Source organism: Prionailurus viverrinus, chromosome D1 (genome assembly GCF_022837055.1).
Source record: "Prionailurus viverrinus isolate Anna chromosome D1, UM_Priviv_1.0, whole genome shotgun sequence".
In the NCBI taxonomy this organism is placed as follows: Eukaryota; Metazoa; Chordata; class Mammalia; order Carnivora; family Felidae; genus Prionailurus; species Prionailurus viverrinus.
The window spans coordinates 101982501-102001566 of record NC_062570.1 but is presented as its reverse complement, the minus strand read 5'-3'; the positions used below and the strand labels follow the sequence as shown (position 1 = coordinate 102001566).

Below are 19066 nucleotides of genomic sequence, written 5' to 3'. Positions count from 1 at the left end.
ATTGGCACAAATTCAGGAAGCATGTAGGAGATTGGGTTCTAAAAGTGATAAACCAAGGAGACTGAAATGTAAGGATTAATCAAGGCAAACTTATCACAAGTGGACCCATGAAGGATTCAGGAATTCATTGTGTTTCCTCAAGAATCCTAGCAATTTATGGTATAATTAAATACTCAATAGAATTGCTTTTTTTCCCACTGATTACTTACTGAAGAGAAGACATTCCCAATGCAGTGATGACAAAATATGTGGTTAACATCAATACCATAGGTTTAGTTAATTTCTTCATAATGTTTGTATTTAGTGTGCTAACTTCCTAAGATTACTTATATGCCTATTGTAATCTTTTCATGTTGTAATAAACTTATTTGGAAATCTCCTCAAGGTAAATTTACAAAACAAAAATGAATAAAAATATCTTCTCAGGCCAGCAGTCATTTCTTATTTGGAAAATAGAACAGTTTTCCTAAAGTAAATAAAACAGGAGAAACATGTCAAATGATTAATTCTCCTCTTTTATTATTAAACTTTTAATGTCAATATGACTTTTCAAACAGAAGTGTTTTTTTGTCTTTTTTTTTGAAAAATGATACTCCTTCTAAAATTATTTTTTCAATTCTCAGCCAACATTAAATACCTGTTTTATGTTATTATTTTGCATTAATTTAATACATGAGAATAATTTAAGAAAAATTTAATCTTATAATAACTTTATTCTAGTTAGTGAGTGTATTCAATCTTCATCTGTTAAATCAAAGATTGAATCTGCATAGTTAGCTTTTCATTTAAGAATTATTATCTAATTCAGAATATCAGAACTACCCTTTTTCGATTGGTTATTCTCTGGTGTTATAGCTGCTACTGATTATTATTAGTAGTAGTATTCCTCAGTGCTGACTATTTCTTTCTGATCTTTGTACAACTCCCAGTTTTACTGGCACTATTTGGAAAACATAGATCTTTATAGTTATTATTTGCTGCTTATACCAATAAAACATGGACATATTGATATTTATTTGGATTTCTATATATTTCTATGCATTTCTCTCTCATATTTAATCATATTGCTATATTTTAAAACCCAATCAAAATGAATATTTCCCTTTCTTTTGTTTTATTGCTACCTTCTTTTTTATTTTTAATTTTTTAATATTCACTCGTTTTTGAGAAAGAGAGAGAGAGGGAGAGAGAGAGAAAGTCGGGGAGGGGCAGAGAGAGGGAGACACAGAACTCGAAGCAAGCTCCAGGCTCTGAGTGTCAGCACAGAACCGACCGTGGGGCTCAAACTCACAAACCACGAGATCATGACCTGAGTTGAAGTTGGACACTTAACCGACTGAGCCACCCAGGTGCCCCGATATCACTACATTCTTACACTCTCTCTATATACTTCTCTTCTTATGAATATCCTGGACTCCTTGGATTTCATTGGTTCAATATATTGCAATAAAAAGTATACTATTCTGGTTATTATCATGATTTTTCTTTGATACTCAGAATGCCACAACTTCAACCATACAGGACCCTTTAAGTCGGTTCCTTTTGTTCCTGTCCTTATTGTTTTAGAAGCATCTATGTTTTCTAGACACAACAGAGTATTTCAGACACAAGTTATTTATTTTCTCACTCTAAAACATAGACTGTCCTCTAAGAATTACTGATCCTTAAGTGGGCAGTAGTAGTAAGGATACAAATTTAGATCTTAAGTGTGTGAAAGTCATGCAAAATATCAAGCGGTACAATGGATTGTCTTCTCTGAGCATAGAAAGAGTGACAGTCTGAGGTGTATCTCTATACTGTTTTATTAACAGTGACTAGTGGATGGACTAATTGAGCAGGGACTGGGAATAAGACTGGAAAGTTAGTGACAAGGAGGTCTGAGAGAGTATATGGATGGAGCTCTTGGAAAGGACAGTGTGAAAGTTCTCGTGCTCCATCACAGATGTGAACTGCAGGGCACTGATTACAGAAAAGGGAATCTGCACTGAGAATGTTGGAAGCCTGTTTCCCTATGTTTTCTCCTCATGGCTTTACAGTTTTAAGTCTTACATGTAAGTTTTTAATCCATTTTGAATTGAGTTTTGTATACAGTGGGTAATTAAGAGTCCAGTTCCACTCTTTTGCATGTGTATATCCAGTTTTCTCTATGCTTACTGAAGAGACCATCTTTCCCCATTGTGGGTTCCTTTGCACCTTTGTTGAAGATAGGTTGACCTTCGATGATCAGCCTTTTCTGGGCTCTGTATTCAATTCCATTGGTGTCCATGTCTGTTTTTAGTCAAGCACCATACTCTTTAATTACAGAATTTTGTAATCAGAAAATATGCCACCAGCTCTGCTCTTATTCAAGACTGTTTTGGCTATTCATGGTCTTTTGTGGTTCCATATGCATTAATTTATATATATATATATATATATATATATATATATATATATATCTGGGGAAAATGCCATAGAGGTTTTGATAGATCGAATCTGTAGATTGTTTTGGGGCAGTATGGATATTTTAAAGTAGTATGGAAATTTTAACAATCTTTTTCTTTCTGACCCATAAACAGTGGCTTTCTTTTTCATTTACTTATGTTTTTTCCAATTTCTTTCATCAATGTCTTTTAGTTTTTAGCGTACAGATCTTTTACCTCCTTGGTTAAATTTATTCCTAAATACTTTATTTGTTTTGATGCTAGGGTAAGTGGGATTTTTGTCTTAATTTTCCTTTCAGATAGTTTGTTGTTAAGGTATATAAATGCAACTCATGTTTGCATGTTGATTTCTTTTACCCTGATGCTTTATTAAAATTTTGTAATAGTTCTAACATGTTTCTGATGGAGTCTTTTGGGTTTTCTCTATATAAGATCATGTCATCTTATCATCAATAGGATACCATATTGCTTCAAAAAACCTCCGGAATTTAGCGGCGCCTGGGTGGCTTGGTCGGTTGAGCGTATGACTTTGGCTTAGGTCATGATCTCACAATTTGTGGGTTCGAGCCCTGCAACAGGCTCTGTGCTGACCGCTTGCTCAGATCCTGGAGACTGCCTCAGATTCTGTGCCTCCTTCTCTCTCTGCCCCTCCTCTGTTCACGCTTTGTCTCACTCTGTTTCTCAAAAATAAATAAATGTAAAAAAAATATGAAAAAAAACCTCCGGAATTTATAATAGGTCTTTGTGCTGACCATGGACCCAGACAATGTACATATTAATGTGAGAAAACTTTCACACTTTTCGTATCACTTGTAAACTACACAAACCTATGAAAGTAATTGCTCCTTCTGGATTTCAGTCTAGTGGAGTCCTCTCTGTTTCTCAGAGTTGTGAGGCTCAAATATACGATAACAGATATGTTCCATGTATTGACTTTCCTTTGTATACTGAGCAGCTTCAATTGCAATTCCAAAGCCAATGCACTCTGAGAGGTTGACACCTGGTAAGGATCTACTCTGGGAGTCTCCAGCTTTCTCAAAGTAGAATTGGACATTCCAAAAAATCTTGGATGCAGTACTTTTTAGATTGTTTTCAACAGTAGTTCTTAAAAGTTGGAATACAGTAGGGAAAAAAGTGGAAGCAACAGTATGAAACTCCCTAAGAGGTTCAATATTTTGGGCTGTTTTGTGTAAATCCACAAATGTATCTTTTTTCCCACTAAAAATGTTGGAAAATCAGGTGTTAAGGGCTCACCTGGAGAGCTTTTAAAAGTACCTATATCAGAGTCCTATCTGCAAGGATTATGATTTAATTGATTCAGGGTAGGTCTGAGCATTGATGAATAAATTGATAAATAAAGCCAAAGAAACTACAACAGCCATTCAGGATTTGAGAATTACCAGATTAAGTGATCTCATTATGTGAAGGCATGATTTGACTCAGCTGGCTCTTTGCACATTGGAAGGACTTAACTAATGTTAACTTTTTACTTCCCTCCCTTTCTCTCTTCCTTCCCTATTTTCTTCCCCCCCCCCCTTTTTTTTTCACTTCTTCCCTTTGGTTCCATAACAAGGGAGCAATATAGTGGTCTAGACTTTTTGTGTCCGTTTTAAAGACGCATAAGCTGAGGCTCATGAAAGTGAAGTGATGTGTTTGAGGTCACATGTAGGAAGTCCCCACGCTGGCCCTACTGTTTCCCTATAAACAGTTTGATTTCATCACTATGCAATAGTACTTGGTTCCAGAGTTTGCTATGATCATGGAAAGGGGAACGTAGGGTTCCCATTTGCTATGTGGATGGTTGAGAGTACACTAGCATCATTAGCATCCCTAAATTCCAGTAGGTTCCAGGAAATGACTCTGTGTTTGGTCTCCGAACCCTGGATTTTACGTTTTGCTCTTCTTGCAGTGAATGCACTCACTCATATTTATGATGACTGGTATTAGGCAGTACTGAAAGATGAGGACACCCTGATCACTTGGAAGGGTCACTTTAACCTTGATACAGGTTCATCTGCAGAGCAGGGAGGGGAGGAGGAGCAACCAACAAATGCATCAACCAGGAATACCTCGGAACACATAATTAAGTTTTAATTACCAATCTGGGACATTATCCCTCAAGAATCTCAAATTCAGCCAAAGGTCCCGAAGCAAGGATACTCAGATGACTTAGGGGCTGCACTCTGTATGCATTCATCATCTTTACAAAAGGGCTGAATGTGATTATAGCACCATCTCTCATCGGTTTTTGTGTACATGAGTATGTGGTGCGGAGAGGTATGAAGCAGGTTATTGCTTTGCATTGGTTATGGCCTTCGGGTAGGTTTTATCTGTTGTGCCTATGATTACAATTGTCTATTAGATGTAAAAGAAAAAAGGAAGAGTGAAATAAAGCTATCAGTTATTTAACTAGAAGATTTTGGAATTAGGCAGACTAAAGTACAAATGATGGCTCAGCTAAATGCTCTGAGAAAATGGCATAGTTTCTCTCATCTTCAATTGTCTCATCTTCAGAATGGATCTAAGTACATTTTGGAGTTATTGTAAAGATACAATTTAATACCAGCAAAATACCTACAAAAATATTTGTCATTCAAATAGAGAATTATAATGCACAGAATTAATATCATTTTCTTCTTGGGTGATTTTTTCCTTTTCCATAAAGAAGTTTTTGTTTGTTTGTTTTGTTTTGTTTTGCAGGTGGGGGTGGCGGGGGTGCCTGTTCTGAATATCACAATTTGTTAGCTTGTGTTATTCATGTTTACTAACATGGTATTCTTGCTGGAGTGTGGGGTTGGCTCCCTCTCAGAGCATGGCCTCCTTGGACCCCTTGCTTTCACATTTTCATATTTGCCTCCTTCTCCTCCATGTTGCATCAAACCCAAACCCCCATTATTTGTTTAAAAGACTTTTTGAAATGGATGCCTGAGTGGTTCAGTCAGTTAAGTGTCCGACTCTTGGTTTCGGCTCCAGTCATTATCTCTGGGTTTGTGAGATTGAGACCCATGTCGACTCTGTGCTGACAGCATGGAACACGTTTGGGATTCTCTTTCTCCCTCTCTTTCTGCCCCTCTCCTGCTTGTGTTCTTTCTCTCTCTCAAAATAAATGAATAAACTTAAAAAAAAAGACTTTGTGTAGCTAATTTATACTAAGTGGTAAATTATCATCTACAGTGCAGTTCGTAAACAATCTTAGTAATGCTTTTGCAAAAATATGATTAATTCTTTTTCTAGTATAATTTTCAAAACTCACCAATGGATTCACTGGCAAAAATATTTAAGGTCTTCCTGGTTAGCTTTTCCTAAAGTTTTTCCCTAACTAGGTGGGAAACAGGATTTTGATGCTATCTTTACTCTTTTGGTTAAAAATTTTTAATGTTTATTTATTTTTGAGAGAGAGAGACACACAGTGCGAGTGGGGGAGGGGCAGAGAGAGAGGGAGACACAGAATCCGAAGCAGGCTCCAGACCCTGAGCTGTCAGCACAGAGCCCCATGTGGGGCTTGAACTCACAGACCACAAGATCATGACCTGAGCCAAAGTTGGATGCTTAACTGACTGGGGCCCCTATACTCTCTTTATTCTTAATTTTTTAAACTTCTTAGTCTTTAATCTTTAGCAATAAATTTTGTTGATGGATGAGCTGATAATGGATGCAAAGACATTACAAAGTTCGGCAATACTACACACATGAAGGGACTATGTAGGTTTGTGTAGGTTCTAAACCTTCCTATAGTGATGTATCAAAAAACTTCCAATATAATTATGTCTAATAGTCTTTCCACTTTCAGAGCACAAATTTATTTATAGCAAATTGGTTATAAGCCTGGAGTTTATATAGTATTGTGAGCTATGATTTCTTAGGTTCTATGTGTCAGATACTATGCTAAAATTGCTAGATGGACTTTCTAATGTAATCATTAAGATAATCCTATGAATTAGATACTAATATAGTTCCCACTTGAGCTAGGAGAAAAAAAAAAGGCTTAGAAAAGTTTTGAAACTTACCTGAATGACCCACCAGAGAGCCGGTAGAGTCAGAATTCATATTCAGGTGGTCTTTTTCCAGAGTTGATTTTTACCCCAACACTACGGTGCCTTGCAACATTAGCCCTGGAAAAGGAGGTATGGATTATGAAAGACCGATAATATCATTGCTACACATCAAAATCTATCTTCAAACTTAACAAACAATTTGCAGCAAAAAATGTTTTCCATTGCACACATGATTTATATGGCAAAGATTAAAGATGTAGCTTTTAAAAATCCTGAATTTATGAAGGAACAGTAGATTTCTCTAGCATGATGTAAAATATATTGTAGATTTCTTCCTGTGACTTGCAGAACAGAAAGAGCAGCCATTTTTTCTGTGAAATACGTAACATGACTGATATATTGTGTCTATATGAAGACAAAATAACCTGAGCTTAAGTAAAGTATAAGTTAGCACACGTTGTACCTTCTTGGTAACAAGTCACATTAACTATTTCTCTCTCTCTCTCTCTCTCTCTCTCTCTCTCTCTCTCTCTCCCTCTCCCTTTTCTCCAAACTGAATTAGGTGGCTTTTTGAGCCTTAGGCAGTATTGTTTAGAAAAATAAGTGATTTGGTAGTAAATGATTTTGCCGGACTCTATTCTTCCACTAAAACTTATGGCTCAGATTTATTCTTCATCTGAGCTCCAGACTTAAGAAAAATAAGAAATAAGAGGAGTTTATTTGAGTTTTATCAACATTTAAGAGTGCTTATTATGTGCCAGGAAATGGAAAAACATAAATAAACCTAACAGCATCCCTAGAAACCCAAAGTCAATTGGAGAGATAGACTCACAACTTTGTATTCACTCACATAAGGACAACAATCAAGTATGTTCAAAGGATGAAAAAGGTTCAGCAGAGGGTGCTCTCGTTAACTTTGTTTGGATGAATTAGATTAGGGACAGTTTCCAAGAGAATGTCATACATGCCTAGTATTTAAAGGGCTGAATAGAACTGAGTTTTCCAGGCAGAAAAGTTGGAAGGAGGCATTTAGCAACTATAGCTTTTTGCCTTGAGAGGTAAGACAGACCTGCGCAGTCAGCTAGGGGGTTGGTTGCTTGCTTGAGATGGCTGTATAGAATCTATAGGTAATTACCAACTATCCAGGGCTTTTCAACCTATATCTAATTGGGTGAGCTTGCTTCCTATTATAGGAGGTACGTTCATCTGCAAAAGTGTTATTCCTCTTTTCCTTGTAATGGACTTGCAGCTCTGTGTTCCGATAGGAACAGAAACAGATTTGTATCCTGGAAAGTGACAATTGAATGGATTCTAACTCTCTTTCAGCAGCTGTGGCCATCAAGTAACTAAAAATGCTGCTTGTGCACGTAAAGGAACTAAATGTGGAGCCAGTATACTTATGTTCCTTTATGTGAACAATTCTACATATGCATACATGCCTAGGGAACCAGGACTGTTACATTTGCCATGGTTTTCTCACTGTAGACACAGCTATATTAGACACATGTGTGTTGTATATATATTCAGTAATTCAGTGATTTAGGACAAGTTGTTTAGCGTCTTAAAGACTTAGTCTCTCTGCCATTTAGGGGAGTAGGTGAAGAATGCCAATAATTCATGATCTGTGCACTTGACAAGACTCTTTAGTGAGAATCACATGAATCATAATGATAATAGTTAACATATATTGAATTCTTACTATATATGTCTAACTCTGTTTTAGGTGTTTTACTTGCATTATCTCATTTATCTCGTCCATCAATTTTGAGGAGCGTGCTCTGCCCCAGTCCCACGGATGAGGACAGTTGGGCACAGGTCAGTGTCATGAATTGTGCACGGGCACTTGGCGGACCCACACGCGTCATCCTGCTCTCCAGTGGCACACCCCATCCACCTCACTACTAACGGTGCGATCTCCTGAGTGTGTGTCACTTTGTCAACAGAGAAACTCACTGTGGATGTCATTTACTGTCATAGTCACTTCTAGAATCACCAAAACGTTTCTTCCTTGCAACAGAACTTTCTTAGTGCTGTTTGAAGGGCCTGGGAGGAAGCTCTGAAACTCCTGCTTACTCCTGTTTCCGGCTGCTCCAGGTGAACACAGGACTGTGACCTGACTTCTCCCTCCTCTTTCCAGGTCCGCCCCTCCTGTATCCCTAGACTTCAGATTTTAGATAATTTAGTGTATCAGTTCACTGAATTATTTGATTTGAAAAGCCCTGATTCAAATCAAAATATAAGAAAGCCCTTTAAAAGACATTACATGTGACTCGATACTATTTGAGAAAGGATGTATTGCATAAAGTGGTCTTTTTCATGACCCACAACTACTTGGTTCTTAAAGGTATTCCTGGTAAGATTCCCCATGCTCTCAGGGATCGGGCTGTTTTCTTCATCACAACTGGCCACTCGACTCTGAGCTCTGAGATTGTCGAAAATGTCTATTGGGTTTACCAGTGTATGCCTAGCATCTGGTACATACTAGATTATTATAAAGACATTTTTGAAAAAAAAGAACGAGAAAAAAAAAGAAAGAAAGAAAGACAAAAATGAATGAACAAATGAGTGAATGAATGATTGGCAGTTCTTCTGGCTGCTGTAACTGCGCCTGTCTCTGGGACTCTTTCTTACCCTATGTATCTGCCTTAAGTCACTGCTTTTGATCTGCTCATGGCTGCAAGTCAGTTAGCCAAACACGCTAACTTTGTGCATCAATAAATTTAGAGTAAGTAGGCACAGGGTGGGACCTGAGGAGCTCTCAATGAGTAGACCTGGTAACTTTAACTTGTCTGGATCTTTTTCATTCATATGACTTCTCTGAAACAGTTTTTATTACAGAGGTGAATTCTAGATAAATGTAACATCACTGTACATTAGTAGAACAATTAATACTGGATGTTATTTGTGGATTGGCTCTCGCATGTAGATATGGTCTTAAATTCTTTATACACATCATTTAATTTAATCTGCAAAAAATCACTTCTCCCATTTTTTTTTACCTAATGAAACTATCCAAGACCCCACAATATGGAGGTGGTGAGGCTGGTAGAATTGGCCATTTGTGTGATCCATGACTGGTTTTGTTGGTGTGTGCAGTCTTCGTTCTTCGGGTGTCCATGTGTCTAAGCAGGAGAAGGTTGTCTCAGAGTGATACAGAAGAATGTATCTGCCAATCTGTTCCTGCCATTACTTTTAGGTTAGCACAAGAAGCTATGCCCTTCCTTGAGTTTTACTTAAGTTCTACGTCATGCTGCTCTGTTGTTGGGTGTGGAGCAAGGACATAATTAGATCTTTTTAAAAAGGTAGGGCATGAGGAAGGCTTTGAAGAATGAGTAGGTTTTGAACAGATTATAAACCAACCAAAGAGCATATTCTTGGAGAAAATTCAAGTATATCTGCTTAACTTAAAAGAGTCATTGAGTTTGGAAATCTTAACCTCATCAAGAGAATATGGCCTCCAAAAGTAGAAGAAAAGCTTTCCATTTGTAGTACAACTCAGATACTCAAGATATGATTCCAGATCAAGACTTTTCTTTGCTTTCCTATTTATGTCTTAAATTTCCAACACTTAGATATAGGACATTTGATGTTTGTCTTCAAGTGGATGCTTCTGTAAAAAGGGGGTGGTTTGAAAAATGGATATGATAAAAACAAACTTCACTGTGACTGAATTTGTGTTCCTGGGCCTCTCATCTCAGCCAAAGATGCAGCTCATTCTTTTTATTATGTTCTTGTTTTTCTATTTATTAACAGTAGTGGGGAATATTACAATTATCACTGTTATTCAGATAGAACCTCGTCTCCAAACCCCCATGTACTTCTTCCTCACTAATTTATCCTTTCTAGATATCTGCTATACATCCACCAATGTCCCACAAATGCTGTCCAACATGGTGGGGAAAAAGACCATCCCATTCTCTAGCTGTGCTACTCAGATGTACTTCTCCCTCTCTTTTGGAATGATTGAATGTGTTCTCCTTGGGGTCATGGCTTATGACAGATATGTAGCCATTTGTCACCCTCTTCATTATACTGTCATTATGAACCAAAGTGTCTGTGTCCAATTGGCAACCATTTCTTGGTCCATTAGCTTCCTGAGCTCCATGGTTATCAATGTCCTCACCTTGAGTTTGCCCTACTGTGGGCCCAATGTCCTGAATCACTTTTTCTGTGAGGTCCCTTCTGTCCTGAGGTTGGCTTGCACTGACACCTCGTTTACTGAGCTGGTTGTTTTCATCTTCAGTATTATCATCGTCTTCATTCCTTTTCTCCTGATTGTTGTTTCCTATGTCCGAATCCTTCTCTCAGTCCTCAGGATACGGTCAGCCTCTGGAAGGCACAAGGCACTGTCCACCTGTGCCTCCCATCTGACAGTGGTGGCCTTGTTCTATGGAACTGCCATCTTCATGTACATGAGACCCCAGTCGAAGTCCTCCAGGGCTGGGGGCAAGATCATTGCAGTGTTCTACACTGTGATCACACCTATGCTCAACCCCTTGATCTATAGCCTAAGGAACCAAGATGTGAAAGGAGCTTTAAGGAGAGCTATTGCAAAACAGAAGACAGGAGGGGTCTTAATGGGACATAAAGTTAACTGTTAATCTAAGATGGCTGACTTCTGGATATGAAGTAAGACAATAAATAAGACCTTGAACCATCATGTTTGTCCTGCCATTCATAAAGAACACATAAAGCCAGCTGCAAACTCAGCAGGAACACATATTCTCCAAGGGCAAATTGCAGCTTTAATGTGCCAAAGTAACTTCTTTCATTGGGTGACTATTTGCTTACTCACTATGAAATTTTAGTTCTCTAAAATCATAGACTATCTGAAATTAATTGCTTGACATTATAACAGTAAGATGAAACATCTTATTACTGCTGGAGGATCTAAAGCATATTCATATAGAGAAAAATACTGAATTTTTAACTCAGGTGGAGAAATTCAGATAAGGGATTTTGGACATAACATTTCACATCTGTGTTAATTTGGTAGTGAACAAGGAAACAAGACTTTGCATCTACTTTGTGGTTTAGACCAATTTTGACTCCTTTACATACATACAGGCTTGCTTTGTAACAAATATATCAAAATATTGCTTCATTTAAAGTTCATGAGGCAGCCAGATCATGCAGGGCTGAGATGACTAATAAGGAGTAATGATTTATTCTTAGTAAAATGTGACACACACACACACACACACACACATTTTTGGAAATAAATGTTTCCTGTATTTTGAAGCTCTAAAAAGAATTGTTTTTTAAAATAATTATTCTTTGAATTAAGAGAATAGAATATAATTTAGCATTATTATGCTTAATAACCGTATATATGGCCTTTGATTAACATGCCGTTAAATTAGCTACTCTATTTCAAAAATTTCCTCACTTATTTGTTTTACAATTTAGAAGAAAATAAAAGTGTAATTCCACTCTCAGATATTCAACAACTAAAATGCAACCATTTCGTCTACCTAGATATGAGGTCATATAAAATCAGTAAATGAAGCATTCTTGATGGACTGGTTTAACATTGATTCAAAAAGTAAAAGGCAAAATCAGTAACCAACTAGTCAAATTCATTACAAGCAGGGTGCTTTTTTTGTGTTATATGTGCCTTAATTTATAACTTTATATGTTTGCTTGAGATATGAATAAGGATTAGAAACATCTACTTCTAATCAACTTTCTTCTGAACAAAAGTAAAATTTGAAATTCTCTCAAATATTACCAAATAAGAAATACAACAACATACTTGGTTGGCTATTTATGAGTTAGAAACAATATTAAATTCTTTTTGATAAAGGAACACGAAATGCCCAAAGGTACACCAAATGGAAAGCTTATTTTTTGCTTCACAAAAATTACCCATCCATTTTACTCTTCGGCTCCATAAATGAGTGGCAAAGTTAAAAAACGCAGAAAACATTTGCAAAACCATTCTCACAAAGGAACACATAGCTGAAACATGTAAGCAAATGGAAGTGAGTATTTTTGTGTAGTTTTCCTAAAATTGTTTTTAGACGAATTGTTTAGATCTAATCAATGTGTTCTGATTAGTTTGTTTTGATCAGTAGCTTGGAGTTGGGCGGACAATGGGTGGTAAGCAGTTCACACAGCCCACTCCTAATTTAGTTCCCATCCAGACCTTTTCAAACCAACTTTCTTCTTTTCCTATGTTTGCTTCTTTTGACAGAAAAGGAAAATGTAACACTTAAAGACATTTAACTGATAATTCTATGTACAATAGGTTACCTCATTGCTAGAACAAACAACAATTTATTTTAAGATTAACACAAATAGGGGTGCCTGGATGGCTCAGTAGGTTAAACACCTGACTTGGGCTCAGGTCATGATCTCACGGCTCATGAGTTCGAGCCCCGTGTGGGGCTCTGTGCTGACAGCTCAGAGTCTGGATCCTGCTTCCGATTCTGTCTCATCTCTCTCTGCCCCTCCCCTGCTTGTGCTGGCTCTCTCTCAAAAATAAATAAACATTTAAAAAATAAAAAAAAAAAAGAGTAACACAAATAATCATGAACCCAATTATTGGTCCTTCACAACATCAAATGTCCCATTGAATTACTTCCTCCCTACATTTGTTTGGCATGATGGTAACATGATGACAGCATAGCTAAGAAAAATACTAACACTTTGTTCATATGTAAATAAAATTAAAGCCTAGAGTAAACAAAATAATCAGAGAATGTACTGTTATCATGAGCTTCAGTCTCTCAGTACTTGATTAATCAGTGCTTAAGGTATTATTGTGTATTATAAGGGACTACACTTGGAACGAGAATAATGAAATTACAATCGCACAGTTTTAATTTAGCTACGTTAATAGGAACAAGCTATTCCATGGCTGTGAGCCTCATTTCCTTCATTCACCAAATGAGATTGTTGTGGGATTGGATCATCTTTAAGTATCCATCAATCACGTCTTATAGCTAGCTACCTCTTTCTCTCTGGAATAGATGTATTCTAAATTTATCATCAAATTTATGTATAATAAACCTATCAGAATCTCTACCGCGATGACATTATATTTTCATTTTTTGGATTTGGTTGATTTGTTTTAAGGATAATAATGTAATGTTGAAAGACTTAAGGTCATCATGGTAAAACAGAGGATATAATAAACCCTGTTGTCCTACGTCATGTTACCAGATTTCTTAATGAGTATCTTTTCTCTTAAAGTGAAAAACATTAATTTAGTGTTCTGGTTGGTAAAGGGCTGGAAGGGAAACACTGGAAGGGAAGAAAGTCACAGTGAAACTGATTATTCCTCCTTAATACCATTCTCTCAGTGTCATCCGAAAGCTAAACTATTTCTTTGACACCATTTCCTATTTTGTCTCTTTCCCTTGCTTATTCGTGATACAGCGACTCCTCCAGCCCATCTGACCTCGTGAAGATTCAGCTCACTGGGGTCGTAGGCAAATGTGAGTCTTTCAACAAATGCTTCATAATACAATCCTGTCTACATCCCAACTAATCAATCTCACCAACTCATCAGACTGCATGTAACCAAAACCAGTTCTCCAGTTCTAATTATGCCTGTCACTTTCTACAGGGCTCTACACTTCTCTGTTTTATAAAACCCTGGACTAAGAATTAAAAAAAAAAAAATTCCAATCTCAGCCACTACTTACACGCTAGGAGCACATCGGCACGCCATCTAAACATTTATAACTCCAGTTTCATCATCTTAAAATATGAGGTCAGTAAAGTTGTCCTGTGAATTTCAAGATCTTACAGATAGTTTCAGTAGGTTTCCTGAGACCCAGAGCTGGGGCTCAGTTTTGGCATTTCTCTGGTCCGGGAGGACGTGGTCATTCATTTGTTCAATGAGCATGTGTTACTTACTTATTACCTTCCAGCGTTTGAGGACAAAAAATGAGACTACCTTAAAGTTTCACAGGCTCCCTAGGAAGCCTTTATATTAAAGGACTATGTACACAGTACCACACTAACACGGAGGAAAGCTATCATTTATTAAGCCCCAAAGTGCTTAAATACCCTACTTAGATTTTTCTTATATTTTAATATCTGAACAAGGGCATTTTTAAGAGTGAGAAGTAACCGTATTGATACTTACTCCAAGATAAAAACAAAACTGCCTTGTGCCAGAGGGACAACTGGCCACAGGAATGCTATTCTTTTGTTCGTTCGTTCGTTTGTTTGTTTTTTGAAATATTTTTAAATTTAAATCTAAGTCGGTTAACATATAGTGTAATAATGATTTCTGGGAAGAATTTAGTGATTCAGCTCTTACGTATAACAGCCAGTGCTCATCCCAACAAGTGCCCTCCTTAATGCCCATCACCCGTTAACACTATCCTTCTTAATTCTCACTGCAACCCGATACATTATTGGCACCATTTTGCAGATGAGGAAAAAGTGAGTCCAGGAAAAACCTACAGAAGTGATGACTGATTTGTGACATAAAACAGTGTTTTCTAGGTGGGTTAGTGGCCTTGGAAGCATTGGACTGGTTTTAGTGAAAGTATACAAGGGGGGAAATTGTCTTCAAACTGAAGACACTGAAGAGAGGGGTCTTGTCAAAACTCACATACCCTGTTAGCAGCAGAGCCTAGGTCTACAGCTCTTATTCTCGGGCTTTGCATAGCTCTTGATTTGCTTATTGGTGGCGGCAGTTTCAGAGAGATAATATAGTAACTGGATGTATGATGCACTCCTCATTGGCAGATGCCTGTCTTATATTTGTGTCCTCCAGAACCTGGCATACATCTAGCACTTACAAGTTTTTGCTGAATATATGAAGGGATGGATCCCGGGCTGAGTTAAGTCATCCCTTACACCAGTCCCATTCCCTATATATTTAACTACATTTTCTCTGACTTGTCTTCAGAGTAGAGAAGCTTGCAACATTTGGACCTGTCATTCCTCATGACCTTGAAAAAAATACGCTTTGGTGCAATTGGCTCTTTATTTCCCCTTTCAAGTTTCATCTCCCTTTCCAAGCAACATGTGAGACAATTTTAAATAAAAACAAAGACATCTTGCTCAGCACGCTTTTAAAAAATATTAATTTATATTTCCTTCATATCAGAGCGTTAAAGGTTACAGATAACCCTACAGAATTTAAGATTGATGCAGCGAGTGGATGATAGCTTGAGTGGAGTCTGTTGGGATGGCATTTGCATTTTCTATCTCCCGTCGCCACCCTTTTACTACTGCCATTTACCTGTGGTAATAACAACTTTCCATGTTTTGTCACTACTGAGGTTTCCTTCCAGTTAGTTTTTTGAAAGCAGCTTTCACGTCCTTGTTCCGTAAACTGTAGATCAAGGGATTCAGCATGGGGATGATAATAGTATAGAACACAGAGGCCCACTTGTCTTGGTCCAGGGAGTAGCTGGATGTTGGCCTCAGGTACATAAACATGACTGTGCCATAAAAAAGGGTGACGCCAGTGAGGTGAGACCCACAGGTGGAGAAAGCCTTATGGCGGCCTTCAGCTGAGCGCATTCTGATGATTGCTACGAGGATGAAGGCATAAGAGATGAAGATGATGAGGATGGTGCTGAATTCAATGAAGCCACACAGACTAAAGAGCAAGATCTCGCTGATGTAAGTGTCTGAACAAGAGAGGGCTAAGAGAGGTGGGATTTCACAGAAGAAGTGGTTGATAATATTGGAACCACAGTAACTCAGACTGAAGGTGAGGGAAGTGTGGGCTACTAAACTCACCAAGCCAGCCAGGTAAGAGCCCAGCATGAGAGCCACACAAACTCTCTTGGACATGAGAGTGCTATAGTGGAGGGGTCGACAGATGGCCACGAAACGGTCGTAGGCCATGGCGGCCAGGACATAGCACTCGGCATCCACGAAACCTACAAAGAAAGCAAACTGGGTGGCACAGCTGGAGAAGGAGATAACTTTGTGCTTTGTTAAGAAGTCAGCCAGCATCCTGGGGGCGATGGCTGAAGAGTATCCCAGGTCAACGAAAGAGAGGTTACACAGGAAAAAGTACATGGGGGTGTGAAGCTGAGTGTCTGTTATGATCAAGATAATCATACCAATGTTCCCCACGACATTGACCAGGTAGATTAAGAGGAAGACCACAAAAAAGATGGTCTGCAGCTGAGGGTCTTGAGTGATGCCCATAAAGATAAACTCGGTCACCATTGAGTGGTTTTCTTTATCCATCTTTTATATTTTATGTGTGCCTGGATTTGCTTTACTGTTTGAAGTGATTTTTAGAAATCTTCCCAGTAATCAGGTTCTATGACCCATAGGGTAACTCAAATGACTTTAATGAAAGTGATGGATATGTGCTCTCTCCAGGTACCCAGTGAAAATAGAAGATGGAAAATTCTGCTTCTCCAAAGACCTTGGTGTTCTGAGGTCATTTATCACATGCTACCAAATGTTTGACCTAATCTGTTCAGTTATCTGCGTTATTAATTAGTAAAGAAGAAAAGTCTTGAATGTCCCTTCCTTCTTCCTAAAACAAAGCAAATATGGACACAGATAATGAATAAACATTAACACTCATTACAAATAGGCACAAAAAGAAACTGAACAACTGAAGGATCTCAAAGTATAACATATCACACACACATACACACACACACACACACACACGCACAGAGAGAGAGAGAGAGAGAGAGAGAGAGTAAAATACTTGGAGCAGAAGGTTAGCAATATTAAAAAAAAGCAGTGGATAATATTTTTTAAGAAGCCAGGAGTTACTGAGTGTTAACTATATGCCAGAACATTGAGTGTTCCCACACATTACAAAATTTCATTCTCACGACAGCTCTGTGAAGTAGGTACCTCTGTCATCTCTATCTTATACCTGAAAAGAATAAGGCTATATATTAAGGAACTTCAGCAAAGTCAGCAGCCAGTAAGTAGCAGAGCTGGGTCTGTCTGACTCTGGGGTTCACTTCACTTTATTGTGAACATGTGATATAATGTGATATAATGAAGTCACATCTCTTTATTTTTGCACCTGCATTTATTTTTCCTGTCTTGCATACCATGCACACAGAATTAGTCCTTTAGTCTCCCTAATATTTAGAAGCATCCAGAGATTTGGGATGAGAGTAATCAGGATGAAAACACAGCTGTGTCTTTGGACAATTCTATTGACTAATGAACGGGTTGTTGCATAGCTCAGTTCAGAGTTAAGATTCAAGGATCCTTAACTAAGGGGGAATGGAGAAAACATTATCCAACTCTGTGGTCAGAAAGCTGCACGTATGAACTTTTTGTGTATGTATGTAGTTGGATTTATATCTGGCCCATTGAAGAATTCTGAGAAGGAAGTGAGCAAAACCATACCAATCCAAACCAAATCAAGTCAAAACATGAGGTAATTTAGAAATAAGTAGGATTCTCTACTAAATGTGAGAGAGAAGTCAGAGTGTATCTCCTTTAGTTGGTTTACTGCTTAAGAAAGACAAGAGCAGAATAGTATAATGTCTTTCACTGGAACATGGAAATTCAGAACAGGTTATCTTAAATCCTAGGGTGGTGGAAGTAATGCCTCCACCTTTCAGTTTCTGCATAGAATATAATCAGTCACAATAAAGAAGGGGTCTAATAATGAATAATCAATACCATATATTTTCCTAAAAGTGTACAGTGTATAAAGTACTTTTTGATTCATTCTTAATATGTTGTTGAATGTGTGCATTGTTTCACACATTAAGCCAATTAGGAAACAAAATGAAAAGATAAATCTTGGAGAAATTACTTGAAAAATATATTTTCACAAAGAATTTCTTTTTCCTAAGAAGGCACCTGGGTGGCTCAGTCAGGTAAGCATCCAAATCTTGATTTTGGCTCAGGTCAGCATCTTATGGTTCCTGAGATGGAGCCCCATGTTGGACTCTATGTTGACAGCCTGGAACCTGCTTGGGATTCTCTCTCTCTCTTTCTCTCTCTCTCTCTGCACCCCCTTCCCCCAACTCATGCATGTGCTCTCTTTCTCTCAAAATAAATAAATAAACTTAAAAACAAACTTGTTTCCATAATATAAAAGGAAACTTAAAATTCACTAATGAGAAAACAAACAACCCAAAAGTAATGGGCCAAACACTTGAATAGACACTTCACCAAGCAAGATACATGGTGGGCAAATAAATGCACGGAACATGCTCAAATCACTGTATTAAGGATACACAAATTAAAACCACAATAAGATATTTCTACACATCTATTAGAATGGTTAAAATTTAAGAAGATGAACCATATGAAGTATAAACAAGAAAGTAGAAGAACTGGAAATTTCATTACTGTTAGTAGGAAGGTAAAATAGTACAACAACAACAAAAAATAGTACAACCACTTTGGAAAACACTATGGCAGTACCAAATTAAATATACACATATCTATTGTATGATCCAGCCATCCTCCCCCTGCAAAACAAAACAAAACAAAACAAAACAAAACCAAAAAACACGTGGGAGCAACCCAAAGCCCCATCCATAAGTAATAAGAAATAAGGATAAGCACATTTTAGTATGTCCATAAGAGAATACTACTCAACAATTAAAAGAAACAAACTATTGATACATTAAACATGATGGATGAATCTCAAAAGAACTAGGGTGAGAGAACATACTTGATAAAAGAATATACCTTATATGATTCCACTTCTAAAAGTCTAGAGAC

At 37.5% G+C, this 19066-nt stretch overlaps 2 protein-coding genes across 3 annotated transcripts in view; one reads left to right on the top strand and one right to left on the bottom strand.

Moving 5' to 3' along the window:
• The first annotated feature begins 10053 nt into the window (after nucleotides 1-10053).
• LOC125146568 (olfactory receptor 2G3-like) lies at nucleotides 10054-11019 on the top strand. The gene has a single exon (XM_047823273.1). It carries the CDS (start codon nucleotides 10054-10056, stop codon nucleotides 11017-11019), a length of 966 nt encoding a protein of 321 aa, XP_047679229.1.
• Nucleotides 11020-15658: 4639 nt separating this feature from the next.
• The window catches only part of LOC125177148 (olfactory receptor 1019), an 8256-nt gene continuing 4848 nt past the window's right edge, over nucleotides 15659-19066 (bottom strand). Inside the window, exon 2 of one of the 2 annotated variants that reach the window (XM_047879232.1) lies at nucleotides 15659-16581. In XM_047879232.1, the coding sequence (XP_047735188.1) occupies nucleotides 15659-16581 (923 nt within the window). Of the gene's footprint in view, nucleotides 16592-19066 lie in introns of those variants that run through there. The other variant, XM_047879233.1, reaches the window with a different exon arrangement.

Bases quoted from the DNA above. Each gene is read 5' to 3' on its own strand.
- LOC125146568 (XM_047823273.1), top strand. From the start codon at position 10,054: ATGGATATGATAAAAACAAACTTCACTGTGACTGAATTTGTGTTCCTG.